The sequence below is a fragment of the Balaenoptera physalus genome (genome assembly GCF_965194825.1).
Source record: "Balaenoptera physalus genome assembly, chromosome: 2".
Classification (NCBI taxonomy): domain Eukaryota; kingdom Metazoa; phylum Chordata; class Mammalia; order Artiodactyla; family Balaenopteridae; genus Balaenoptera; species Balaenoptera physalus.
The window spans coordinates 148,716,002-148,742,744 of NC_138883.1; the positions used below are offsets into that span (position 1 = coordinate 148,716,002).

The 26,743-nt window shown below is 54.2% G+C and overlaps 2 protein-coding genes and 1 long non-coding RNA gene across 22 annotated transcripts in view; 2 read left to right on the forward strand and 1 right to left on the reverse strand.

Annotated features, from left to right (window-relative positions):
* APBA2 (amyloid beta precursor protein binding family A member 2) overlaps window positions 1-2,574 on the forward strand; it is a 233,541-nt gene extending 230,967 nt beyond the window's left edge. For all 7 annotated transcript variants that reach the window (XM_082448669.1, XM_082448673.1, XM_082448674.1 and 4 more), the window contains one exon: window positions 1,441-2,574. In XM_082448669.1, the coding sequence (XP_082304795.1) occupies window positions 1,441-1,512 (72 nt within the window). In that variant the 3' untranslated portion in view covers window positions 1,513-2,574. The remainder of the gene's footprint in view (window positions 1-1,440) is intronic.
* The window catches only part of LOC309654623, a 457,474-nt gene that overhangs the window by 326,143 nt on the left and 104,588 nt on the right, over window positions 1-26,743 (forward strand). The window lies entirely within an intron of this gene.
* The window catches only part of ENTREP2 (endosomal transmembrane epsin interactor 2), a 398,164-nt gene continuing 374,921 nt past the window's right edge, over window positions 3,501-26,743 (reverse strand). For 12 of the 14 annotated variants that reach the window (XM_082448764.1, XM_082448766.1, XM_082448765.1 and 9 more), the window contains 5 exons: window positions 26,499-26,634; window positions 19,293-19,368; window positions 9,607-9,825; window positions 7,860-7,934; window positions 3,501-6,790 (listed from right to left, as the gene is read on the reverse strand). In XM_082448764.1, coding sequence (XP_082304890.1) covers window positions 6,468-6,790; window positions 7,860-7,934; window positions 9,607-9,825; window positions 19,293-19,368; window positions 26,499-26,634 — 829 coding nt within the window. In that variant the 3' untranslated portion in view covers window positions 3,501-6,467. Of the gene's footprint in view, window positions 6,791-7,859; window positions 7,935-8,890; window positions 9,061-9,606; window positions 9,826-19,292; window positions 19,369-26,498; window positions 26,635-26,743 lie in introns of all 14 variants that reach the window. The other 2 variants (XM_082448763.1, XM_082448761.1) reach the window with 2 other exon arrangements.

Here is a 26,743-nt window from a genome sequence, read left to right on the forward strand (position 1 = left end):
CTTCTGATGGGAAAAGCCATCGCAGGCTGATGAAGGAGCAAACATCTAAGTGGATCAGACAGATCCTGGTGTTGGGGGCCAGCGGGGGAGCCTGGGTGACAAGAAAACGCTTCGGCCAGACTGGCCATCTGGGTTGGTCAGATAAGGCCTGAGAGCGGCTTGCCCGAGGAAGAGCAGGCCTGGGGGGTTGGCTGCACCTGCGGCCGCCTCTCCCTGGGCGCTGGAGGTCTGCCAGCCCACCCCCTAGAGCCGTGGTCACCCACAGGGGCCTGAGCATGGCCGGGTCCCGGGCTAGCCTGCGGAGCAGAGTGCTTAAAGGAAGCAGAAGCAGAGCCTGGGGCCCAGGCGGGATTTAGGGTATGTGCCCCCCACGGTCGGCCTCTCCGGGCAGCCGTCTCTGTGCCTTGCTGGCGTACCCAGCCTCTGTGGCGCCAGGGACTGAGGTCAGGCCCCAAAGGCTCATTTGCTAACTGACCCCCAGGGGCTGGGGGGCTCCAGGCCTCCGCCTGCAGCACACACACTTTGTGTGTGAGCCTCTGGGTCTCACGCCGAGGCAAAGCTGGCCCCTTGCAGTTTCCAAGGAGGCCTGGGCGCCCCAGCCTGCCTTCAGCTCAGTGCACAGTCGAAAGTCCAACTTTTCATGCACCTGGTGTCACCTTGAGCTGAAGGGAAAACCAGCCCTTGACCGCATGTAAAAACCCTCTAAAGACCTGGACGGGGCGCCCAGGTCACAGTCTGCGCCGTCAGGGTATGCTTTCTAAGCCGCCATCAGGGGTGGTGACCACGGTGTCGACTTGAAAAAATGCACAACATGAGAGTTGTGAGTTGTTTTATTTTGGGCAAAATGAGGACTGTAGCCCGGGAGACAGCATTTCATATAGCTCTGGGAAACTGCTCCAAAGAGGCAGAGGGGAAGGTCAGTATACATGTGATTTTGGTGAAGGGGGAGTACATGCAATGGAGCACATATTTTTTGCAGAAGGTTCTGCTAGTCTCATGAAGGTTACTGCTAGTCATGAGGAGCAGACGTCACCAGGAAGGATTTCAGTGTTTTTCTAGATATGAGGAGATACGAGAATTGGGCTCAAAAAATCGGCTCCTGAAAATATCTAACTATCTGAAGACCTGTTCTCCCAGTTTTTCCCAGAGCACAGAGGGCCTCATTCCTGATCTCCACCTGAACTCCTTTCAGGGGGTGTTGAAGGTCAGCAGCTGCAGCGGCACCTGCTTTAATCCTTGTAGAGGTAGATGGCAAGTGCCCATGACAAGTGCCAATTTGTTGTTGACAGCATGCAGGTCATTCTTCCTCCCCTCTGGACGCTGGTACTTTACACAGGACACGCTCAGGGGACTTGGGCATCGCTGGCCTCGCATGGAGGGGACGGAGGTGGGGAGGTGGAGGCAGGGAGGGCTGGGTCAGCCCCTCTCTCTCATTGGCAGATCCATATGAAGACCATGCCTGCCGCCATGTTCAGGCTCCTCACAGGCCAGGAGACCCCGTTGTACATCTAGGCTGCCCGCCTGCACCCCAAGGAGTGGGAGCCGGACCCAGGACCCGACCCCTGAACCCACAGCCCACCCGAGGACACTGGCTCCTCTGAAGGGCATGCCCTCACCACCCACTTTTTTTTTTTTTGGACAAAAAGGGGTCTTTATCCAAGGAGAGTCACAGGAACCAGTCTTTGTAGAACAGTCACGTATTTTGCCACATTCTGAATTTTCTCATTGCGACGGACAAGGGTTTGTCTGTACGTCCGTGTGGTGTGGAGCCGTGGAGGGCGAACGTGGGTGCCCCCGGATGCGGCTGTGCAGGGAGCCCCTCGAGGAGAGCGCGCTCCAGGGGGCAGCAGCGGTGTGCCCCGCCCTCGGCTGGGGCTCGGGTTCCTGCGGGGAGGGCGCCCGGCTGCCCCGATGGCTGAGTGTGGACAGCCAGCTCTCAGGATGGGACTGGTCACTGAAGTTGGGGGACACGTGGTTGTATTTCCCGAGAAAGGAGACATCCCTGAGTTACATAAATGGTGATATCCACAACCTCAAAACTCCATGCCTATTTCGACAACATCACCATTTTGACTTTTATTTGACAACAAACTGCTCTTCAGACGTTAGGATTTTCCGACGACCCGTGACCACGTCCGCCTGTCCGCTGGCCCCTGGACGCCCCCGGCAGCCTCCCACACAGGCCGGTGGCCTCGTTACAATCTCTGTCTACGCACACGCATCCACACGTGAGCTCCCCTCTTGGAAACCAGACCCTCCCCGGACACCTGGAGCCTGCTGTCCCCGGGGGCCCGCGCGTCCGGGTGCCGTCGCCGTGAGCAGTGTTCCAGTGCGTGTAGGTCAAGTGCAGCATAGTCTAGATCCGCCCCGCAGAGCTCAGCGTTCACGATGTCATTTTGTCCGGAAGTCTCTCTCTTTGGCCCAGGCCTTGAAGAATACACTGTGACTTAAGAAGCCTTACCATGCAGTAACTAAGCTCTAGGACCACTGGATGAGGATGACCTGTGTATTGCATGCAGCTGACCTTGGGAAGACTCGCTAATACCACTAATAAACCTGAGGTCATGATGGAAAGCTGTCCGTGTGGCTGGTTTGTTGACGGAGAAGTGGCTGACCAGCTTTGCTCTAACTCCGCCCCTCACAGCCCGGCTCCGAGTGGGGGCCTCCCCACCAGGTCTGAGGGCTCCAGGCACCATCCCTGCAGGAGACAAGCTCCCGACTAATTGGATAAGGGAGAGTGGGAGGCTCAGGCTTCTCCTGGTTCGGATGGGACTCATCTCTGGGAGAGGTGTGTGCGTGTATAGTGCAGAAAGCCGGCCCACCTATATAGCCTGGCTCCTTCCCTGGGGCCGCCCTGCAGCTCGTGTCGCCTGATTGCAGGACTTGGCAGTGCTCCCATCACTGACTGCGTTCTGTGGTCACCGTCTTGGTCCCGGTGTCCCCTGGCATGGGGAGGTGGGGTGAGCATGGGCTCTGGTCAGAAGCCCTGGGCAGTGTTCCAGCATGTTATCAAGGGACATTGGGCAAGCCGGGCCCCTTCTCTGGCCGGGATCTTAGTTCCATGCTGTGAGCCACTAGGCAGGGATGGCCCACACCCTGGGGTGAGAGCTGGAGGGAAGGGGCCTCGGCTCAGGGGGGCCCAGGGGTATGGCCCTGCAGCGCCCAGAACGAGGCAGGTGAATGGGCTCCGGAGAGGAAACCTATGGCTAGCAGATGACGGGGGCAGGTGTCCCGTCATGTGATACACATTAAAAAAAAAAAAAAAGCTTTAAGCCAGGGGCCTGCATTCCTCCCAGAAGCTGGGGACATGTTCCACAGAGGGACAGCTGTGGGCCGGGTGCCTGCCTGCTCCCCTCACACCCCCAGGGTCTGTCTCCAGAAGCATGTTAGGAAACACAGTCGGGTGCCAGGGGTGGGTCACGCTCCGTGGTCGGTCGCCTGGCCTGAGCCCTCGCTCGGCACCTGGTCACCAGCAGTACACACGGCTCTTGGCATCTGTCTGTCCCGATCAGACCTCAGAGACACAGAGGCCAGAAATAGTTTTTATTAAAACACTGATCATTATGAAAACACCTTGAGGTACATTAAATAAATACAACCTGCCAGTTGTACAAACAGGCTTGAAAACAATTTCCTATAAATTCTGCCTTAATAGCAGCATCTGTGGATCAATACAGCTGTGGGGGAGAAAACATCCATTTGAAATAAGCTTTCTTTTACGTGGTTTGTTACACGCATTTAATTTGTATCATTGTCATCAGCTGAAGGAGCCCTTAAGTCCTTGTGAAGGATAAGAGCCCCCGTTTGCCATAGAGTAGGGGTCCGGAGCTCCTCCATCCCAGCATCCTTGTGGTCCCTGGGTTGGGGGGGGGTCTAATGGCAGTGCCAGACAGGCACTGGCCCTGTGCTGGCCCTCTTTTTGGTGGGGGAGGTCCAGGCGAGCACAGGCCCCGGGCCCTGTGCTGGGGGCATCCTGGGCCTCGGCTTCCAGCGCAGCCCATGGGGACCTGCCTGCTGATGTGTTAACGAGAGCGGGGAGACCAGGGCCGAGCAGACGAGGGCGCACCAGTGATGGGGGGACACTGCCTTTCCCCTTGGCCATGAGCCGACACAGCCTGGGGCTCAGGGCGCTCGATGCCGGGGCCGCTGGTTCCCAGGTGCCACTGAGCAGAGTGGGGTTGAAGGTACCCAGGCTGCGGAGTCAGACCCCGGCCCGTTGCCAGGCACCTCTCTCTTCCCAGGACCTTTCCTGGGAGCCAGGATCCTGGGCCCTGCAGGAGCCGACATGGCCCTCAGAAGGTGCCAGCCCAGCACTGTAGAACTGGGTACAGTGTACTCACCCGCAAGATAGAGATGCTGTGAGAACAAGCACAGAACTGAGCATGAGAATGTATGTGAGGGCCAAGCACTTGAGAACGGCCGGCCGGTGGGCTTTGGGCCAGAGCACCGACCTGCACCCAGGTGGAGGCACAGGCCGTGGCAGGTGCCCGGAGGCAGGAGGCATGGCCCCTGCAGGGAGGGGACGCAAAGGACACAGAGCACCAGGCCAGGCCTCCTGGAGGTCACCCATCCCGCTGCAGAGTAACAATTCTGAAGCCCATGAGGTGGGGGGCGGACGCAAGGGCTGGCCTTACTCTAGAGGCAGTCTGTCTGAGACCTGCAGGCTCGGCCCAGGGCCCTGCCGTGTGAGCCCCCAAACCTGACGTGAGCCCCCCACCCAGGTGAGACCCCTGCAGCTTGCTAAGCTCTGGCTGCCACCCCAGAGACGCCTTGATGCAGAGGCCAGGGCGCTGGGGCCGTTCACGCTTTGCTGGGAGGCTTAGGGGAGGCCCCTTGGAAAAACCATCAATTTACTTTACCTGCAGAGAGATTTACTTTTGGGGACTTCAAAAGCCCTCAGTTGAGAAAAATTAGAGTAGAGATTTCCCGTTTTATAGTCTGGATAAAGTGCTCACAAATTCTCCTCTGCGATGTCTCAAGCGGAAAAGTTCTGGCTATCATCACAAGGCCTGATTTATATATTGGTCCAGCTCTCACCTCTGGATGGCAGTGACCAATGATAACATTAGGGAAGCAAAGCGCTGGCAGCTGACTGGCACCGCGGGCTACCTACCTTGGTGTCGAGGGGCTCCTCGGGGTGTCTGGGCTGGAAACACTCCTGCGAGCCCCGTCCCTGCTCCCCCCACACACCCCAGCACACCGGATACGGGGGGCGGGGCACAGCCCTGGGCTGCTGGACACCCGGCAGCCTCCCAGCCCGCCCCCGGCACTCCCGGTGCTGGGCCGTGGGCTCTTGGTTGAGAACTGTGGTCTCCGGCTGCCTCGTCCCACGCAGGAGCCGCCAGGCACAGTCCAGGATGGCACAGGTATCCCCGTGGCTGCGGAAAGTCCTTGAGGACAGCGCTGCTCCAGGACCCTGGCTGGGAAGCAGCTGCTGCTGAGGTCGCCAGAACAGGGCAGCCCGGGGGGCCGAGAAGGTCCAGGGCGCCCAAGCTGCTGTGGCCGAGAAGGCTTCTGCGCACCCAGCTCGAGGTGGGGTGGTTCACAGAAAGAAGCGGTCGACAGCCGGCATCTTCCAAAGCAGATGTGGCTGCTGCCATCCGGCTGGGGAAGGGGCTGCTCTGGGTCATCAGAGACCCCTTGAGGCCAGTCTGGCGACGGCAGACGTGGGAGAACCCCGGGGGCTCGCCATGGGGGCTTATTGTTACGGGGCAAGTAACCACTCAAAGTGCTCCGTGCTGGGCCGGTTAAAGAGATTGCCAGAGAGGAAGCTGGGAAAATGCCCTGGGGCGGGGAGAGGCAGGGAGGGGTTGCCTGGGAGACAAGGTGCGTGTGTGGAGGGGGGGAGGGGGGGTCCCTCAAAGCCCCTTGCCACAGGGTGGCCGGGCCCCCCTGGGGAGTCCCTCATTGTATGTTTGTTCACAGGGTGGCCCTGTCGCCCTGAGGGCATAAGGCTGGACCCCGGCTGCCATCTGGGCTAGAATGACTTATTTTCTTTAAAATCAGCCTCTGAGAAAGGGTTGCTCACTGATTCAAACCACAAGGGGAAATGGGCTCGTTGCCTGATGGGTCCTCTACCCCTTTAAACACTAAACTAAATCGGGGGGTGGGGACTGGGGTGCAGGAGACTCCTGCTCTTCCATGGCGCCGATTGTGAAGATGCTTCAGTTTCTTTAGCTACACGCGTGTCCCCTGCCACTGGATCGCTGTCACGTGGCTAGTTCAAGGTGCCACCTGCCTGACAACAGGGAAGAATTCACGATGGACACGAGAGAGCCATCCACTGTATCACCGGGACAGGGAGGAAGTGTCAGCCCCAGCAAACAGCCGATGGGGTCCCCCTGGAGGAGGGAACGGCCTCCGCTGCTTGAGCCCCCCGGGCAGCAGCCTCTCCCCACAGGCCCGGCATCCCCGGCAGGGACTCTGGCACCAGGTCTGTCCATGTCCACATCCAGACGGAGGCGCCTTCACAGCTGGTCCAGGACACGGGCGCTGAGGACGGCCTCCTCCATGTGGCACTCCTCGGAGGGGATGGCCGAGCGGGCGGAGCCCACCACGTGCCTCACCTCCACGGGAAGGGTGCAGCTCGAGTGTTCCAAGAACTTAGCCACCAAAACCCTGGCGTCCGCGTAGGCCTTGCTGTCCACTAAGGAGTGCAGCCGCTCTTTGGAGACTGTCTGTAAGGCCTCTGGCTTTAACCGCTGGTCCGTTTTCCAGGCATCTGGTTCCCTGGGGGGTGAAAGCTGGGGCCGACAGGCACAGGCAACCATGACAGAGTGAGACAAGGAAGCTGAAAACCAAGGGAACATGCACAATCTGAAAACACCCGACACAAAACAGAAGGCAGCCGTCCACTAACTTCTCTGATAAGCAAACACAGCGATGCTTGGGACAAGCTTTCCGCTGGGATTTCTGTGTTCCCCACCTGGCCCTCGCTTCGCATGTCCCCTGGCATGGCCTGGCCCCTCGCAGCCCTGAGTTCAGCCTGCAGTAACCTAGAGGGGCCGCAGCCTCCTGGAGCCGAGGGCTGGAGATGGGAGGGCGAGATTCGAAGCCGGCCAGCGAGAGAAGGGCAGGGCGAGGCAGGGGTCTCCATTCTGTGTGCCTCTCTGCTGGAATTCCCGAGCTCGCAGGGGCGCTGCCCCTTCTTAGCCTTCCCCAGCTCAGTGACCTTCGCCCTTGTGGGTTGGGTGGCATTTGGAGACACGTCTGCCTTACGAGCAGAGCTGGGGGTGGCAGAGGGGCAATGAGAGCCCCCTCCCCACGTCAAGGGCAGAGACAACAGCCACCTCTCACGAGGCAGCAGAGTCGCCCGAAGCCCAGGGCCTTGTGCCCAATGCTCCCCAGGCCAAGGGCAGGGAAATGGCACCAGCTCCCAGCTGGCCTCGGCCGCTCCAGATGACCCTCCAGAGAAAGCAGCTCCGGGCGGTCAGCTGTGACCAACTCGCCAAGGACCAGATTAAGACCTGGCTTGCTCAATCTACATTTCAAGTCACACAAGGAAACGCGTTCTGGGTGGTCTGGGGTATTTCTGGTGGCAGCGAGCACACCTGGCAATTAAGCATGTGAAACTGTGTTAGATTCACACGGGGGCCCGTCTCCCCTCCAAAGAGAATCTCATAAATACAGTGACACAAGCAGCTGTGTGGTGTTAAATCAGCTGTAGCCTCTAATACATCTGCCAAGAGAGCAGGGTAGGGAGGGCAGGCCCATCTCCCAAAGCCCAGAGATTTGGGGCATTGTATGCCTGGGTGACCCTGGGAGGGGCTGTGTTTAGACACAAGGCAGCCAAGGACCTCTGGTCACCCCTGCCCCCCACACTGTGGTTATCAAAGGGTTTCAGAAAAAGAGTGTCTCACCAGTTTCCCGTGCAGCCCGGGACAGTCCTGCTTCAAGATCTTGGCTGCAGGATGGGGTGTGTGAAGAGGCATCGCCTTAACCAGAAAGAGAATTCAGTTAACACACAGCCGGGGAAAAGGAATTCCCGATAACACCGTAGCAGCCCTCCTGAGGATAAGAAATGGATTTCAGATGCAAGAGCAGCAGAGGAAAACTCCTGAATTTAAGCCAGCCGGCGCCCAGGTGGCTCCCACCCGGGGCAGGTGGTGTCCCCAGGGCCCGTCACTTCCTCAGCGTGGCCTGGGCACAGGGTAGCAGGCCAGTGCCACCGACAAACCCAGTGTCCCTCATCCCAATCCCCATCTGCATCTGGGGGTCTGGGCCCCCGGGAGGCATGTGCACAACAGTAACTGTCACGCAGCCGAGAGGAGGCTGAGGCGACAGGGTGGTGAGGCGGATGCAGGGGTGACGACTTGTAATCAAGCCACCGCTGCTCTGCAGGTCCATCCCTAACCTGTCAGGGTTTGCGGAGCATGAACTTCACTGGGTGGGGGGATGTGCAGTCATCAGGGAGCCCCGTTTGGGGAGTGTTGGCCCTAACAGGGCGAGAGACAACTGAACCAGGAGTACACCAGCCGAGGGGCATCTCCAGGAGAAGGTTCTGGCAGAGGCGTCTCGGTGTGAGTTGGCAGGTGGGTGCAGGAGGGCAGGGAGAGGGATGCTGACCGAAGAGCTGCAGAAGCAAAGCCCAGCATTCCCAGCAGGGCACCTCCGGGCAGCTGCCTGTGAGTGTTGCTGGCTCCACAGGGATGCGGTTCTGGGGCGGGACGGGATCTAGTCTACTTGGGGTCCAGCTGGACAAGACCACCGACCAGTCCAGGCACCACTGGCCTCCTCCAGGTTCCTTCACTTGTGCTATATGGACAAGTCCCCACGGCGATGGCATTGTGGCCAAGGGCTCACCAGCCTTTACTGGCACAGACCCCGCCATCCTCCCGCTCAAAAATAGCAACCCGGGAGGATATGGGGGTCCTCCTACTTCAGGACGTACAAGACCCCTTGGGGGGCTGGTTGAAGTGCAGATTCCTGGGCTGCCGGGTGCAGGACTCTGGTGCCAGGTCCCCCGGCCTGGGAGGGCACAGGCCATGCTGACTTCACGTGGGCGACTCTGACGCAGCTCTGGGACACACGCTGAGTGCGGCCCAGGTCGCCCGCGAAATGCTGTCGAGAACACACCCGTGTCTGCCCCGGGCGGCATCGGCTGGCGGATACCCACGTCCGCAGCGCTGTCACTGAGATGCAGCCACACCTCGCGTGGCGCTGGGTCCCACCAGACCGCTCAGCAGACACCGGCACGTCCCACAAGTGTGTTACCCAGGCTGGTCCTGGGGGCAGAGCCACCCCGGCTGACAGACAGATACAGACTGTGGGCCCTACCTGACCCTAGGACCTTCTCGTGCCCCAGAGCTGGTGTGCAGCCCACAGGATAACGTCGGGGCTGGCGGACCCTCCTGGAAGGCTGTCATCACCCCAAACCTTTCCTCCTCCCTCCTGCCTTCCTGGCCAGAGCAGCAAGCCTGGTGGGAGCACAGCAGGGGCCCCAGACTGTCCGCCCCCCTTATAGCTCTGGACATCAAGACCACATTCCCTGTGTGGCCCTGAGGCAGGGCCCAGGGCTGGACTCCACTCCCAGGGGGCACCGAGGCCTGCAGTGTCCGGGCAGAGCCAGGCATGCCCTGGGGACATAGGGGGCTGGGCCAGCTGTACCTGACGCCCTGGATGCGCACGAGGTGGGGTCGCTGGCGGAGCGGGCCACGCGCCTGGGACCTGGCCGTGCCCGCGTGCCCTTGGGGGGGCCCTCAGGGGATGTGTGGGGCGGGTGTGGGGCGGGCAGTGGGGCGCCCGTGGGGCCGTCAGAGGATGGGTGGCTCAGGCCCGGCGTGGCAGTGCCCTCGGGGGCCAGCAGGCTGGAGCTGTCGGCCGGCGCTGCAAGGCAAAGGACACGGCGTTAGCGCTGGTGCTGGGCAACTACCAAGCCGCCCCCACGAGAGACAGCGCCGCCCACGCACCCGTCTGCCACCCAGGGTCCTCCCAGGGGTTGGGGGCAGCCCACCCTCCAAACTCCAAACCTGGACAAACCCTATCATCTTGCAGGCGTGGAAATCCTGCCCAGGCTGATAGTGCCTTGTGTAGGAAGGATGGGGGAACCAGACGATCCCCCAAGAATCATTCCAGGAGGGGTATGGGTCTCCACGAGAGACTCCAAGTCAGAAACCAGCCGCGTCTCCCATCCAGGGCATCCCCTGGGGTGTCTGAAGTACAGGAAGGTGGGGGTCACGTGCTCAATGGGCAGGGCCCATGCAGAGAGAGGTCGGGGCTCTGAGGGACCCCAGAGCACCTCAGCCAGGCGCCGGTGCCCACCCCACGCAGGGGGTGCAGCTTGGGCCCAGAGTGCAGCCCCTCGTCAGGCAGGTGGGGTAGCCCAGCCCTCTGAGAACAAACCCCCCTGCAACTGTGCCAAAATGCACATCCTCAGTCCAGCCCTGCCCAGCTCCGAGGGTGGGCCCGGCCATCAGGGTTTGAACAAGCCCCAGGGGATTCTGATGCCCCGAGTGTGAGAACCGCTGCTCTGGACCGGTCATGTCATGCTACTTATGCTGGGCTTTACCCCCTGCTTCTCCACAGGTGGCCCCTGGGGTGGAGGCTGGACCAGAATCTGTCTAAACAGGGTCTCCAGAGGACCTGTATGCACATCAGGGCTTGAGGAGCGCTGCCCTCTGCCCTCTTCTCTCCCATCACCAGGCCACCTCAGGGCCCCCCTCCCTAAGGCTCCTCACTGCCCCCCTCCCCCCACTGAAGTAGATGTTCAAGGCGAGTGGCCTGCCTGGGGAACATATGGTAAGAACCACAGCAGCCTGAACTCTTACAGTGGGGGAGGCTTTGAGATCTGTTCCTTCCTCCCCTTCCTGTGGGTCCTGGGGGGAACTTCTCTGCTCCCAGGGGCCCTGCGAGCCCCACATCTGTGCACATGTCCCGTGCCCAGGGTCCACCCAGTCACCCCCAGCCCACAGCCGAGGAAACTCTGCTGAGAGAGGGCGGGGAAGAAGGTGGCAGGCCACCGAGTGGGAGCTGGCGGAAAGCGGACCCATTCCGGAGCACACGTGTTCGGCGCCCCCCCATCCCCCACTGTCTGCCGCTGCCCTCCTGAGAGATGCTTTGAGACCATCAGTCCCATGAGTCCACCTGGAACAACAAAGATGAGCCAGACCTCACATATCACATGCAAAAAAAAAAAAAAATTCTTCAGGACCATTAATCCTTTTCTTCTTTAAGATACCCTAAGAGGGCTTCCCTGGTGGCGCAGTGGTTGAGAATCTGCCTGCCAATGCAGGGGACACGGGTTCGAGCCCTGGTCTGGGAAGATCCCACATGCTGCGGAGCAACTAGGCCCGTGAGCCACAATTACTGAGCCTGCGCGTCTGGAGCCTGTGCTCCGCAACAAGAGAGGCCACAATAGTGAGAGGGCCCGCACACCGCGATGAAGAGTGGCCTCCGCTTGCCCCAACTAGAGAAAGCCCTCGCACAGAAACGAAGACCCAACACAGCCAATAAATAAATAAATAAATAAAATAAAATTTAAAAAAAAAGATACCCTAAGAGTAGAAGAAAATATGGGAGAATAAATCTACTGCCTTGAGGGGGAGAAAGACTTTGTAAACATGATAGAAACCATAAAGGAAAGCTTGACAAATTTGACAACAACAACAAAAGCATGGTAAACTTGTGTACGGCAAAGGCCTCATTAACAGGCTTCGAGAAGCAAAGCCTGAACTGGGGAAGCAAACCTGCCATAAATAGAAAAAGAGTCACTCTTACACATTTTCTCTCTTCTCTATTTAACAAATATTTTTCTTATAAACCAAAAAAACAAAACAAAAAACAAAAAAACCCCACTGCAACAGAAATAAATGGACCCAAAACAGACCTACAAGTTGATGATAAACATGTAAAAAGGTGCAGAAACTCAATCCTATGTGTGTGTCAAGTTCACCTACAAGGATGGTAAAGGTCCCCAGGAGTGACAATGTCTTAGGGTGTCACAAACACTCTTGGTGGGAACAGAAATTCGTAATAAAACCCTTCCAGGACACAGTGCAGTCAATACATCCAAGTCTAAAATACACATTCCCCTGGACTCAGCAATTTCCCTCACTGGAATTTATCCCAAGGAAGTAATTGGGCAAGTGCTCAAGACCAAATGTATAAATGTAGAAAAGAAAAAATACTTTCCTGTCTCCTTAGAAAACTTCAAACCTAGACATTGTCATTATTAACACTCTCAAAATCTTTTCAAAAATTACCCAGCAAGTATATTAAAAGTCTTTTGAATAATATTCATTCCTTCAGATTCTTTTTGATCCCAATTCCCTCTCTCTCTCTTTTACAGCTTTACTGAGGTATAATTGATATGCAAAACACCTGTGCCTATTTACTGTATATAATTTGATGATACTGGACATATGCACACACCCTTGATCCCAAGTTTCTTTTTTTTTTAATTTAATTTATTTTTTTTGGCTGCATTGGGTCTTCACTGCTGTGTGTGGGCTTTCTCTAGTTACAGCGAGTGGGGGCTACGCACTGTGGTGCGTGGGCTTCTCATTGGTGGCTTCTCTTGTTGCAGAGCACCAGCTCTAGGTGCATGGGCTTCAGTAGTTGTGGTGCGTGGGCTCAGTTGTTGTGGCTCGTGGGCTCTAGAGCACAGGCTCAGTAGTTGTGGCGCACGGGCTTAGTTGCTCCGTGGCATGTGGGATCTTCCCGGACCAGGGCTCGAACCCGTGTCCCCTGCATTGGCAGGCAGATTCTTAACCACCGTGCCACCAGGGAAGTCCCCCAAGTTTCTTAATGTCAGTGAAAATCCAGCAGTTGAGTTCCTCAAGAAAATGCAAAGAGTCATGAGTGACAAATGTGATCTAGCTCTGAATATACGTAATTAATAGAAAGCTTATAAAATTAGGACAGCATTACAGGAAAAGCTCATGGCCCAAGGCTGGTCACTCTCATTTCTGCACACCCTACCCTCCGGGGTTGTGTCGTGTGCCTACATTTTTAAAGAAGTCATAATCATGGTGGACCTCCAGGGTTTCACCTAACGGATCAAAAACATTTTTCCTAATAACGTGTAGTGATATATTCAGCTTGTGTAACACATTTTCCTGAACTCTTATTAATGGACTTCATTGTCCCCCTCAGTTTTTACTGTTATGGAAAAGGCAACAACTTATCTGCATGCTTAGTTTTCCTTTTTCTGCATTACTCCCCGGGGGTGATTCTAGAAGTATGAGCACATCTAATGGCATAAATATTTTCATGGCTCTGCATCCCAAATGCTTTGCCAAAGCAGTGGGCTGACTTACAAGCCGCCAGTTAGGGCACCCATGTCCTCATCACTATTTTGTTATTTTTACAAATAGCAAAACAATATTGGTTAAAAAAACAATAACAGAATCTCCAAAAAAACAAAAAAAATTCTAGAGCTAATAAGTGCACTCAGCAAGGCTGCAGGATTCAAGGGGAATACATGAGTGAATCCCCTCCAATTGATTCAGAGTCAGTCCCATGTACTGATGATGAACATGCAGAAACCAAAGGTGTAAACCCAGTGCCATCAACAGCTGCTCCAGAGGAAAATGAAACACGAAACATGCACACTAAGGAAAGCTGCCCAAGATCTGTACGCTGAAAATGATACCGTGAAACCAAAGCTCGAAAACCATGGCGACAGACTCTGTTCATGCCTCAGAAGACTCAGCTTTAGAAAGATGGCGATTCTCTAAAATATGGCACAAATGAACTTATCTATGAAACAGAAACAGACTCACAGACATAGAGAACAGGCTTGTGGTTGCCAAGGGGGAGGGGGAGGGGAGAGGGATGGACTGGGAGTTTGGGATTAGCAGATGCAAACTAGTACATATAGGATGGATAAACAACAGGGTCCTACAGTATAGCACAGGGAACTATATTCAATATCCTGTGATAAACCATAATGGAAAAGAACATATATGTATAACTGAGTCACTTTGCTGTACAGCAGCAATCAACATGGCATTGTAAATCAACTCTACTTCAATAAAAAAAGAAAGATGGTGATTCTATCCAAATAGCTGTACAGGTTTAATTCCTGTCAAGATCCCAGCAAGGGAGACTTCCCTGGCAGTCCAGTGGTTAAGACTCCATGTTTCCAATGCGGGGGCCATGGGTTCAATCCCTGGTCAGGGAACTAAGATCCCACCTACCTCGTGGCCAAAAAAAAGATAAAAAAATAAATTTAAAAAATGAAACACACATACATGGAGGCTAAACAGTGTGCTACTAAATAACCAAGAGATCCCTGAAGAAATAAAAAAAATACATAGAAACAAATGACAACAAAAACACAATGACCCAAAACCTATGGGATGCAGCAAAAGCAATTCTAAGAGGGAAGTTTATAGCAATTCAATCTCACCTTAAGAAACAAGAAAAATCTTAAATAAACAATCTAACCCTACACCTAAAGCAACTAGAGAAAGAAGAACAAAGAAAACCCAAAGTCAGTAGAAAGAAAGAAATCATAAAGATCAGAGCAGAAATAAATGAAATAGAAACAAAGAAAACAATAGGAAAGATCAATAAAACTAAAAGCTGGTTCTTTGAGAAGATAAACAAAATTGATAAACCCTTAGCCAGACTCATCAAGAAAAAAAGGGAGAGGATGCAAATCAATAAAATTACAAATGAAAAAGGAGAAATCACAACTGACACTGCAGAAATACAAAGGATTATGAGACTACCACAGACAACTATATGCCAATAAAACGGACAACCACAAAGAAATGGACAAATTCTTGGAAAGGTACAATTTTCCAAGACTGAACCAGGAAGAATTAGAAAATATAAACACACCTCTCACAAGTAATGAAATTGAAACTGTAATTAAAAATCTTCCAACAAACAAAAGCCCAGGACCAGATGGCTTCACAGGTGAATTCTATCAAACATTTAGAGAAGAGCTTACACCCATCCTTCTCAAACTCTTCCAAACAATTGCAGAGGGAGGAACACTCCCAAATTTGTTCTACAAAGCCACCATCACCCTGATACCAAACCAGAAAAAGATATCACAAAAAAAGAAAATTATAGACCAATATCACTGATGAACATAGATGCAAAAATCCTGAACAAAATACTAGCAAACAGAATCCAACAACATATTAAAAGGATCATACACCACGATCAAGTGGGATTTATGCCAGGAACGCAGGGATTCTTCAATATAGGCAAATCAATCAATATGATACATGGTATTAACAAATTAAGGAATAAAAACCATATGATCATCTCAATAGATGCAGAAAAAGCTTTTGACAAAATTCAACACCCATTTATCTCCAGAAAATGGGCATAGAGGGAACCTACCTCAACATAATAAAGGCCATATATGACAAATCTACAGCAAACATCATACTCAATGGTGAAAAACTGAAAGCATTTCCACTAAGATCAGGAACAAGACAAGGATGTCCACTCTCGCTGCTCTTATTCAACATAGTTTTGGAAGTCCTAGCCATGGCAATCAGAGAAGAAAAAGAAATAAAAGGAATACAAATCAGAAAAGAAGAAGTAAAACTGTCACGGTTTGCAGATGACATGATACTATACATAGAAAATCCTAAAGATGCCACCACAAAACTATTAGAGCTAATCAGTGAATTTGGTAAGGTTGCAAGATATAAAATTAATGCACAGAAATCTCTGGCATTCTTATACACTAACAATGAAAAATCAGAAAGAGAAATTAAGGAAACAATCCCATTTACCACTGCAACAAAAAGAATAAAATACCTAGGAATAAACCTACGTAAGGAGGTGAAAGACTTCTACTTAGAAAACTATAAAATACTGATGAAAGAAATCAAAGATGACATAAACAGATGGAGAAATATACCCTGTTCTTGGATTGGAAAAATCAATATTGTGAAAATGACTATACTACCCAAAGCAATCTACAGATTCAATGCAATCACTATCAAACTACCAATGGCATTCTTCACAGAATTAGAACAAAAAACTTTACAATTTGTATGGAAACACAAAAGACCCCGAATAGCCAAGGCAATCTTGAGAAAGAAAAATGGAGCTGGAAGAATCAGGCTCCCCAACTTCAAACTATACTACAAACTACAGTAATCAAGACAGTATGGTACTGGCACAAAAACAGAAATATAGATCAATGGTACAGGAGAGAAAGCCCAGAGATAAACCCACGCACGTATGGTCACCTAATTTACAACAAAGGGGGCAAGAACATACAATGGAGAAAAGACAGCCTCTTCAATAAGTGGTGCTGGGAAAACTGGACAGCTACATGTAAAAGAATGAAATTAGAACATTCTCTAACACCATACACAAAAATAAACTCAAAATGGATTAAAGACCTAAATGTAAAATCAGATACTATAAACCTCCTAGAGGAAAACATAGGCAGAACACTCTTTGACATAAACCGCAGCAAGATCTTTTTTGACCCACCTCCTAGAGTAATGAAAATAAAAACAAAAATAAACAAATAGGATGTAATTAAACTTAAAAGCTTTTGCACAGCGAAGGAAACCATAAACAAGATGAAAAGACAACCCTCAGAATGGGAGAAAATATTTGCAAATGAAACAATGGACAAAGGATTAATCTCCAAAATATACAAACAGCTCATGGAGCTCAATATCAAAAAAACAAACAACCCAATTAAAAAATGGGCAGAAGACCTAAATGGACATTTCTCCAAAGAAGACATACAGGTGGCCAAGAGGCACATGAAAAGATGCTCAACATTATTAATTACTAGAGAAATGCAAATCAAAACTACAATGAGGTATCACCTCACACTGGTCAGAATGGCCATTATCAAAAAATCTACAAACAACAAATGCTGGAGAGGGTGTGGTGAAAAGGGAACCCTCCTGCACTGTTGGTGGGAATGTAAATTGATACAGCCACTATGGAGAACAGTATGGAGATTCCTTAAAAAACTAAAAATAGAACTACCATATGATCCAGTGATTCCACTACTGGGCATATCCCCTGAGGAAACCATAATTCAAAAAGAGACATGTACCACAATGTTCATTGCAGCACTATTTACAATAGCCAGGACAAGGAAGCAACCTACGTGTCCATCGACAGATGAATGGATAAAGAAGATGTGGCACATATATACAATGGAATATTACTCAGCCATAAAAAGAAACAAAATTGAGTTATTTGTAGTGAGGTGGATGGACCTGGAGTCTGTGATACAGAGTGAAGTAAGTCAGAAAGAGGAAAACAAATACTGTATGCTAACACATATATATGGCATCTAAAAGAAATGGTACTGATGAACCTAGAGGCAGGGCAGGAATAAAGACGCAGACATAGAGGATGGACTTGAGATCACAGCGGGGAGGGGGAAGCTGGGACAAAGTGAGAGAAGCATCAACATATATACACTACCAAATGTAAAATAGATAGCTAGTGGGAAGCAGCACAGCACAGGGAGATCAGCTCGGTGCTTTGCGACCACCTAGAGGGGTGGGATAGGGAGGGTGGGAGGGAGGCTCAAGAGGGAGGGGATATGGGGATATATGTATATGTATAGCTGATTCACTTTGTTGTACAACAGAAACTAACACAGCATTGTGAAGCAATTATACTCCAATAAAGATGTATTAAAAAGTTGAAAAAAATAATCGATCTTAAAAAAAAAAAAATGCTTCCAGCAAGGTATTTTGTAGATACAGGTGAGCTGATTCAAAAATGGATATGGAAAGGCACAGGCCCTACAGTAGCTGCAATCTTGACAAAGAAGAATGAAGTGGGAGGCATCCCTTGCCTGATATTGAGGCTTAGTACAGAGCGACAGCCATGAAGACCGGGTGGAATTGGCAGAGGGGCTGACACACAGATCAATGGAACAGAACAGAACAGGGACCCAGAAGCAGACCCATGCAACTATGCTTGAGTGATTTTTGACAAAGGTACAAAAGCAAGAAACAGCCTGGAACAACTGGACGTATACCGGCAAAAAAAATGACCTTGACCTCAACCTCACCCCACACAGAAATTCCCTGTTACTACCTGCTTGGCCTGCAAGCCCCCTGCCAGAGCTTCTTGTATGTTCCTGCCTACCCTCAGGGCTGGCCCCTCTGAGTCTCTCGGTGGAGCCAGCTAACTGCCCAGGGTCGTGAGGCAGTGAGGAGGGCCCAGCCCTGCGGAACGCCTCCCGAGGGGCATCCCAGACCCTGTCCATCTCCACCTGCCCCGAGGCCACAGACAGAAACGGGCCCTGGAGCCGCCATGCTGCCTGGCCTTTCTAACCATGCTTTCCTGGAGAACTGGTGGTTTGTGGGAATCACGTGGCTGGAATGGGGGGCCCTGCTGCAGGCCCTCCCCCCCACCAAGCTGTAGAAGGCACTGCACCCTGGAGTAGCCTCTGGAAAGGTGGTCACTGGATGCCACCTCTTAGACAAGCTCCCGAAGGCTCCTTGGAGTCACCAAGGGAAGGGCAAGGTCACTTCCACATTCAACTGTAGCGACCCGGGGCTCCTGCAGCTCAGAGGTGGCCTCATGAAGGATGGGCCCACCTTATTTCTCTTAGATGTTACTTAAAGTGGGGATGGTGGCAGCACAGAGGGCCACCACAGTCACGGTCCTTTCTGGGACACTTAGTTATCTCCCAAGGTGGCTGACTTTGGTCTCCAAATAAATGCACCCACACGAGCCTGCCGGGGACCTCAAGACGAAAGCTCCCCAGGGACGCCCCCCACCCCACCCATCTGTTCCCCCTGCTGCCAAGGTCGTCTGCTTGCCTATCACCTCGGACCACCTTCCCTACCCCGAGGTTTGTCCTGCGGCTCCCACCCCATATTTGGGATCTGACTTCTCACACTTTTCCTGCCACGCCCTCCAGGACACAACCTCAGGCCCCTGCCCTCCAGCCTCCCCCTCCACAGACAGTGGGCAGGGAGCCCCCAGCTCTGGATCCCCCCTGGCCCAGCCCAGCCTCCTCCTGAGGGGGGACTGAGCAGACGTTAGCCTGGTACGATTTTGCTCTGGAAAGGGTCCATCGCAGACTGCGTCGCACTCTTCTTCAAATCCATACTCCTCGAGTGAGAGAGAAAGGGCGCTGGGGGAGGCGGACAAAGCCCCCCAGGGAAAGCATGAGGCCTCCCAGCTCTGACCACTGGGGGCAGGGAAGGAGGACGTGTGGAACCTTCCATGTACTTAGCAGGAGAGGCTGCAGCAAATTCCCCCCCTTCAAGAGGAAGAGATGGAGGAGGGAGGAACAGGCGGAGAAGAGAAGGAAAAGGGAGGAGACACAGCCTGGAAAACTACCAACTTAGTGTTTCAAAGACTGAAAAGGGTACGATTACCTTGTGTGCTGAAGCCCGCGGTGGCGTCTGGGTCCCCGGAGCCGGGCTCGGTCACTTGCGGGTCCCCACTTGGAATCTACGGGAAGGAAGAGGAGGCCACGCGTGGGTACTCTGCTGTCTGTGGGGAACATCACAGCAGCCTCCAGAAAGGCAGGCTGACCCTAGAGCTTGTCTTCTAGAGACAGGTGCTCAGGTTGCAATCTTCTCCCCTAAATGTGTGGGGCGGGGGGTGGGGGGGCGAAGACGCCATTGCCAAGGCCAAAGCCCCTTCCTCCGACCTTCTGCAATCAGAATCGTGTGCCCCCCGAGAGCCCACCCTGAGCCCACTCACCTTCCACTTACGGGCACCATTTGAGGCTGGTGGAGGCCACACAGGGTCCCCCCTGTCACCAGAGGAGGTGGGACAGCCCCTGCCCTCACTTCCCACCCCCTCCTCTCTTCCCTGAAGAGTAAGTCCACGACACCAACACTCAAGGGACCCCAATGCTTTGGGCCGGCAGTTTGGACACAAGTGGGCATTGAACGAGCTCTGGGCGCCCCCGAGCTGCACGTGCCCTGCCCTCCCTTCTGCCTTCCGCACGTGGGATCGAGAGGCTGCTCCCAAGGCCGCCCTCCCTGCCTAAGCTCTGCGGGGGGCCCAGCCGCACACGGGGCCTACGCCGGGTTGAATGCGGGACCCCGAGCCCAGTGAGACGCCATCCCTTCCTGGTGGAGGGTGGCCGTGAAGCTCGAATTGGGTTGGACCATCACCACACTTTTGCAGCTTTCTTCTTGAATGAGAAGAAAGGCCTCGGTAATGTGAGGGGAAAGACCAGCCTCCTCTGCTGGGCAGGCATGGGGCACGTCTGCTCCCCGCTTGCCGGGCTCAGATCTGCCCCTCGCGAGCGCATCTGTCCCGTTGCTGCTTTAGGGCACAGTGGCCACTCCCAGGCCGTGCGCCTGAAGGCGATGAACCCTGTATGCACGTGCCCCTGTGCCATCTCAAAAAACGATTTCTGGACCCTTGTGGTATTTCAGAACTCCTTGCCAATAATGAGCTGGGGGAGGCCAGGAAGGTGAGGCGGGCCCCTGCGGCCTGGTCTGGTTCCAGCTCAGTAATTATATTTCTGCCTCCCTGGGCTCCTGCCCCTTCAATCAGGTAGCTGATGGCACCCACCTCTCCTCTGTCAAGTGGGCTGGCGTTGCAGCAGGTGCCGGGCTGCTGGCTGCCCCCAACCAGAGACCCAGAGAGCTGCTCAAATGGTCCCTTGGATCCCACGTGTATGTAATACCGTCCTGCACTCAATGCTCCCTCTCTGCCAGGGAGGGGATAGGATGGGAGAATTCACACCACCCCACACCAATAACCTGTATGGGAAATCTCTGTCAAGAATCTCCTGCCACATATATACAATGGAATATTACTCAGCCATAAAAAGAAATGAAATGGAGGTATTTGTAATGAGGTGGATGGAGTTAGAGTCTGTCATACAGAGTGAAGTAAGTCAGAAAGAGAAAAACAAATACAGTATGCTAACACATATATACGGAATCTAAGGGGAAAAAAAAAAAAAAAAAAAAAGAGGCCATGAAGAACCTAGTGGCAAGACGGGAATAAAGACACAGACCTACTAGAGAATGGACTTGAGGATATGGGGAGGGGGTGGGGTGAGATGTGACAGGGTAAGAGAGTGTCATGGACATATATACACCACCAAATGTAAAATAGATAACTAGTGGGAAGCAGCCGCATAGCACAGGGAGATCAGCTCGGTGCTTTGTGACCATCTAGAGGGATGGGATGGGGAGGGTGGGAGGGAGGGAGATGCAAGAGGGAAGAGAAATGGGAACATATTGTATATGTATAACTGATTCACTTTGTTATAAAGCAGAAGCTAACACACCATTGTAAGGCAATTATACTTCAATAAAGATGTTAAAAAAAAAAAAAAAAAAAAAAAAAAAAAAAAAAAGAATCTCCTGCCAAATCACAAAAAAGGAACAATGCCCCGGAGGTTCATTTCCTTTCATACCTCTCTTCCTGTATCTAACCCTCAATTGGACTCTTTTTTTCTTTTTTGTAGGGTTGGATGGCAACTTCAGGCCTGAAAAAAAAGCTTCTGGTAATAAAGAAATATACATAAAACAAGAGAAATAAAACACATAGTGAGACAAGGTCAGGAGGAAATTGGATTCGTGTCATATTTTGCAGAAGCATCGCCAGCTTCCCTCTGGCTCCAGGTCAAATTTGGTTTCAAGAGGAGACAGCTCCTGGGAGTGGGGAATTCGTCACCTCTGGTGAGCAGGGTGTCAAGGGCTGAATTTGAATGTGGCCTCCCCTGATGTCCAAGGCCACCTTGCCGCCGCAGCAAGCTCACTTCACAGGGCATTGTTCATGAAACACAAAGGCAGTGGAAGAGATATATTTGCGGCATAGAACTGAAGTTGAAATCCGAGTTTAACAATAAAGGTTCATAACACAGCTCCCACAGGGCTGTGAAAGGAGAAGCCTCATGTATAACGCAACGTGGACGCTCCAACACCTGCGTTTATTTATTCCCAGACGCACTATTTTGACCACTTATCGTAATTGAAAACTCAATCGGCATTTAGGCAAATAAGCCAAGTTCCCCTCATCTCCCTTTCTCCTAGGAACTTGGGGGCTAAGACGTCCTATATGGAAATTCTGCCCTATTTCTGTAATGAGTTTCCTACTCCTGGGTGAGGTCAGCCGGCTATGTCCCAGGTTTACAAAAAGCTGTTCTTGGGGGCAGTTATCAGCCATCACGGAAAAGGTGCATTAAGGTTTTTGGCTCACGTCCCAAGGCAATCTTCGAAGCTACTTCACTTACAGACTTTCAAATGTAAAGGTCGTTTCATTCGAAAATATAAATAATAACTTCGAGGACTTGGGGTTGGACACACCTCTGTCACGTCCATTGCCTTTCTCACCACTTCTCGTCCCACCTGCCATATTGCCACCAAAATTCCTAAAGCACTGCTGGGCCACGTCGACCCCAAACACCCAACTGTTCAAAGGCAGCTCTATAGTGTGTCATCCCAGGTCATGGAACCTGCACCCAAATGATTTCTGTGAACCCCCTTCCAGCCCCTCAATCCCCCATGAGCCTCCCTGGTTCACACTCCCGGTCCCACGCAAGGTGGCCCAGCTGGTCCTTCCTCTGAAGCCCCAGAGAAGCCCATTCGTCCCTGTCCTGTGACCACAAGGAAGGGAATCCCGTTGGTCTCCCGATCCTATAGCCCGTGGGCTAGCGCACAGTCTCACGGGGGCCCCCAGAACACACGCTGTCATTCACACAGGGGCATCAACTAGGCAAATTCTCAGCCACTTCCCTGCTGTAGAAAGAACTCCCTCCCTCCAAGCTTGCCCCAAAGCCACAATCTCAGGCCACGGGAAAGAGAACGCATCGCAACCCAAGTCAGAACGGAACCTGAATGTGGCTGAAACACGCGGGTCAAAATGAACGTGCTGGCTCAAGGGGGGGCTTTTCTTCCCAAATGAAAAATCTGTCCAGATGAGCGATCTCTGCCACACACAGACCTGCACAGCGTCTGCCTGCTTTCCTAGGGGGCGGGCGTCTCCCTCTCTTTATCCAAACAGGCCATTCATATGCGTTTGTCCTTACAAGGGGGTAATGAACCTCCTCCTGGCCCAGGGAGCGGGGGTCCTGCTGTAAGTTGGCTGCTCCTGGCTGTCCCGTCGGGGAACTGGGGAGGGGGGAGCTGGCAGGTGCAGCCTCTCCTCCATGGGCGGGATGGGATCCAGGACTCCCAGACTCCCTGGGGGGTGTCTGCGGAATTGAAAAGTGCTGCCAGCTCACGGGTTCAGAGAGGATCAGCCCACGAGGTGCAGCTGCCTCCTCGGTGCTGGTGGCGGCGGGGGGGGGGGGGGGCGGGGGGTGCCTGTGGCGGCCCATTTATCACAGATGCTGCCGGCCAGGCGGGCAGCCCAGGGAAGGGCATGGGCCACGTCCTCCCGGGGATAACATTCATGCAGGGACTTGTAAGCGGGCGGTTTCTGAGCCAACGCAAGCTAATGTGAGACAGGCCTTTGCCCTTCAGAAGTTCCTCCCCAAAATCTTTTGAAAGAAATCTCCATTTAGAGACTTCCCCATTCTTTTGGAAAACGAGGTCACGTGGGTCTTAGAACCAGTATTATCATCCCTTGATATAGTCTATTCTTCAGAAAAAAAGAGCAAAATAGTGATAAACACTAGGTGCAAGTGTCGGGGGTGCATCAGATGTCACACCCAAACCAGAGGCTGCTTCCCAGACGCCGCGTCCGTGGAGGCCCGGCGAGGCCGGGAGCATCGCGGGGCTTCTCGCCGGCTCCAGCTCCGCCACCCTCCACGGGGTGGTGCACACAGACCCGTGAATCAAGCACGGTTCCTCTCTCTGTTACACAGAGTAACAGCTCACAGGGACGAAGGAGAGGCAGCCTGGAGCCTGCAGCTCTGTGACGGCAAAAGGCAGGGTCGCCGTGCAGAGGGGGAGGCGGCAGGGCTCCTCCCGTCCCCAAGGTGGCCGAGGAGAGTCACACAGCCTTGTGGCCTTCCTGGGGTTTCCAGACCCCTGGTTGCCCTGCTCGGTGCCCCTGCTGGTTACAGGCCGAGCTGCCCGTCTGCACCTGGTTCAGCCCCCTCCTGCCTTCCAGGGACCTCCCTCCCCTGGCCCTGGAGAGCCGGCTCCGTCCTCCGGCCCTGGCATATCCCCTTGGTAACCCCTCCCACTCTATTCCCACCGCCCCCCCCTCCCAACTACCTCCTATCCAGCCTCTTCATCGAGCATCTTGCCAGAGCGATTTACTCCAGGCCCCAAAGGTGTCCTTGGAGCAGCCGCAGTGGGGACTTTGGTAGCCACGCAGATTCTCAGCAGCCCCCTGACCCTGGACTCCGGAGCCCTGGAGGTGCGCCTGGCCATCTGCATTTGATTGCAAGCCCTCCAGGGAGTCGGGATGCCCACTGGAGGCTAGAAACAGTGGTCCACACCCTTGCTCCCCCTCCTCACATCCCATCCCCTCTGCTCCCTGACACAATCTGATCCTACCATGCCCCACCCCCCCGCCCCACCCATCCCCAGCAGCTGCTCCTGCCAAAGTCACTGGCAGCCTCTCAAAAGGTGAGCCAGGTGGACGGGGCTCCGTCCTTCACAGCCTCCGGGCAGCACTGGGCCCATGCCTTCCTCCCTGACCACTGGTTTCTGAGTCCAGGCTTTCTGGGACCCCACCCCATGCCCTCTCCTAGGGCCTCCACCCGCCCCGGTCTCCAGGACTTCCATGACCATCTTTGCAGCGAACCCTGATCTCTCTAAGGCCCCGACCTCAGATCCTAGCAGCCGTGGACACTTGCTTGGATGTTCTGATGACCCTGGCACCCAGTGGGGCCCAGCGGCTGGATCGGCCCCCCACCTCATGCTCACCCCTCCCGCAGAGCCTCTGCAGGAGCTGCTCCCTCCCCAGCAGCACCCCTGCCTCTCCTCCCTGACCTGCGTCCTGCCGCCCACTGGGCCGAGGCCTCATCTCCCAGGGTCCCTGGACCCACGCAGGGACCAGCATACCTGCCCAGGGCCCTGCAGCACCCGGGGCTCCACTCAGGGCTCTGACTGTTACCACAAGAAGCGGTTTCCAATATTGATTTGAACTGTTTTTATCATGAAGAGAAAAATAAACCCACTCCAGGAAGGCAGAATGCTCTGCTCTGCTCCTCTTTAAAGGGAAAAATTCCAGAGAATTTCAGTTCTTATAAGTCTAGAGATGAGAGTCACGGTCACACCGCTGCCTCCTTCCTCACAGCCCCATGCCTCTGTTTCTCCCGTGGACAGAAAAACAGCCAAGAGTCCCAGCCGAGTCCCTCTGCCGTGGGGGCCTGGCGAGCCTCGGGACCTCTCAGTGGGAGCAGGCCTGGAGGGAGGCCCTGGGGTGTCAGGAGCCTCTGCCTGGGCCAGGGTGGGCTGGGTGGCTGGCCGGGGCTGGGGGGTGCTGAGCAGTCGTGCCCCAGGACCCCGAGGAGAGCCTGTCACACAGATGCCCTGCACCGCGCCGAGCCTCGTCCCTCCCCATCACACGGCCACTGGCCTGCACGACTTGATCGCCTTGTGGACGGCACTGTCTCCGGTCTCATCCCCTGGACGCTGAGCCCAGCACAGGGGTCCCCAGGGCCGATCCTCAGGGGGTGGCGGGAACGGATGGGCCCTGCCGCCCGGCCAGCTCACCACGGGCGCCGTCTCACAGGGCGACAGTGCGAGGTCGGGGCCTGCACCACCTCTGGGCGGGGGGCTCCAGGCGGGGACACGTGTCAGGGGAGCTCCGTGGCTGCTGAGACATCACAGCATGCCCCCGACGCTCCGGGTCTGTCTGCGTCTCCTCTGACTGATGGGCGGGGCCCAGGAGTGGCTGCAGCCCTGTCCCGGTGCCCCTGCTCCCTTGACGGCTGTGGCTGCCCACCACGCCCCAATCCCTGTGGTGCCCTGGGGGACACCCGCATGGCCCCACCACTCCATCTGCACTTGGGCACCATATGGCCTTTCCCAGTGCTCAAGTCTCTCTGCCCTGGCTGGTGCCCCTCGATATTCAGCAATGACAACGATGATGACGAGGACGAGGATAATAATACCAAGAAAGGGCACGTGGCTTTTGCTGAGTCAGACCCTGCCATGTGCCCAGTCCTGTCCATTACAAACATCCTGTTCCATCCGATGTGCTTGGTACTATTATGACCCCATTTCACAGATAAGGAAACTGAGGCCGCACACCCCCCCCCGTGCCTGCCCGCTGGGATCAGGCACCTCCCTGGCTGTAGCCGCCAGGCCTCTGACAAGACCAGGAATCCAGACGCGCTCTCTCAGGTGTCCGGATGACTTTGACAGTGGCCTGTAGCTGAAACAGCCCAGAGACCCCTGCATACTCAGACCATGGCCCAACCCCACCCCAGGGGACCTCTGCCCATGGATCAGAGCCTGGGCCAGCTCTTTCTGCAGTGTCCCCAGCACATCTGAGGGGAGGCAAGGAAAGTCAGCACAGACATGGGGTTGGAATCCCCGCCTGGCTGCCATCTCTGCAGGATCTGCTCTCTGCGCCTGCTGCCTCTTCTCCCCACGACCAGGCTAAGACGACCAGCGCCCACAGGTTTGCTGAAAGGCTGAGGGAGATGCCAGCGCAGGCAGCAGGATGGGGAACGGGGGAACTGGCCTGTCGGGGTCGGGCCTCACCTGGCTGGTGGGGGTCGGGCCCACCACGGCCTCGTAGGGCGGCGGGAGCTCGGCAGGGTAGAGCAGGCCGGGGCTGTTGATGGTGACGCGGTACAAAGTGCCGAATGGGGAGGAAGCAAAGTCCAGGTGGAGGCCCCTGGAAAGGCAGAACCGCGGAACATCACTCCTTGGGTAAGGAGCCCGGACCCTTCCCGTTTCCCTCAAAGCGATCAGACCGATTCCCCGCCTGGAATTCTCGTGTTCGT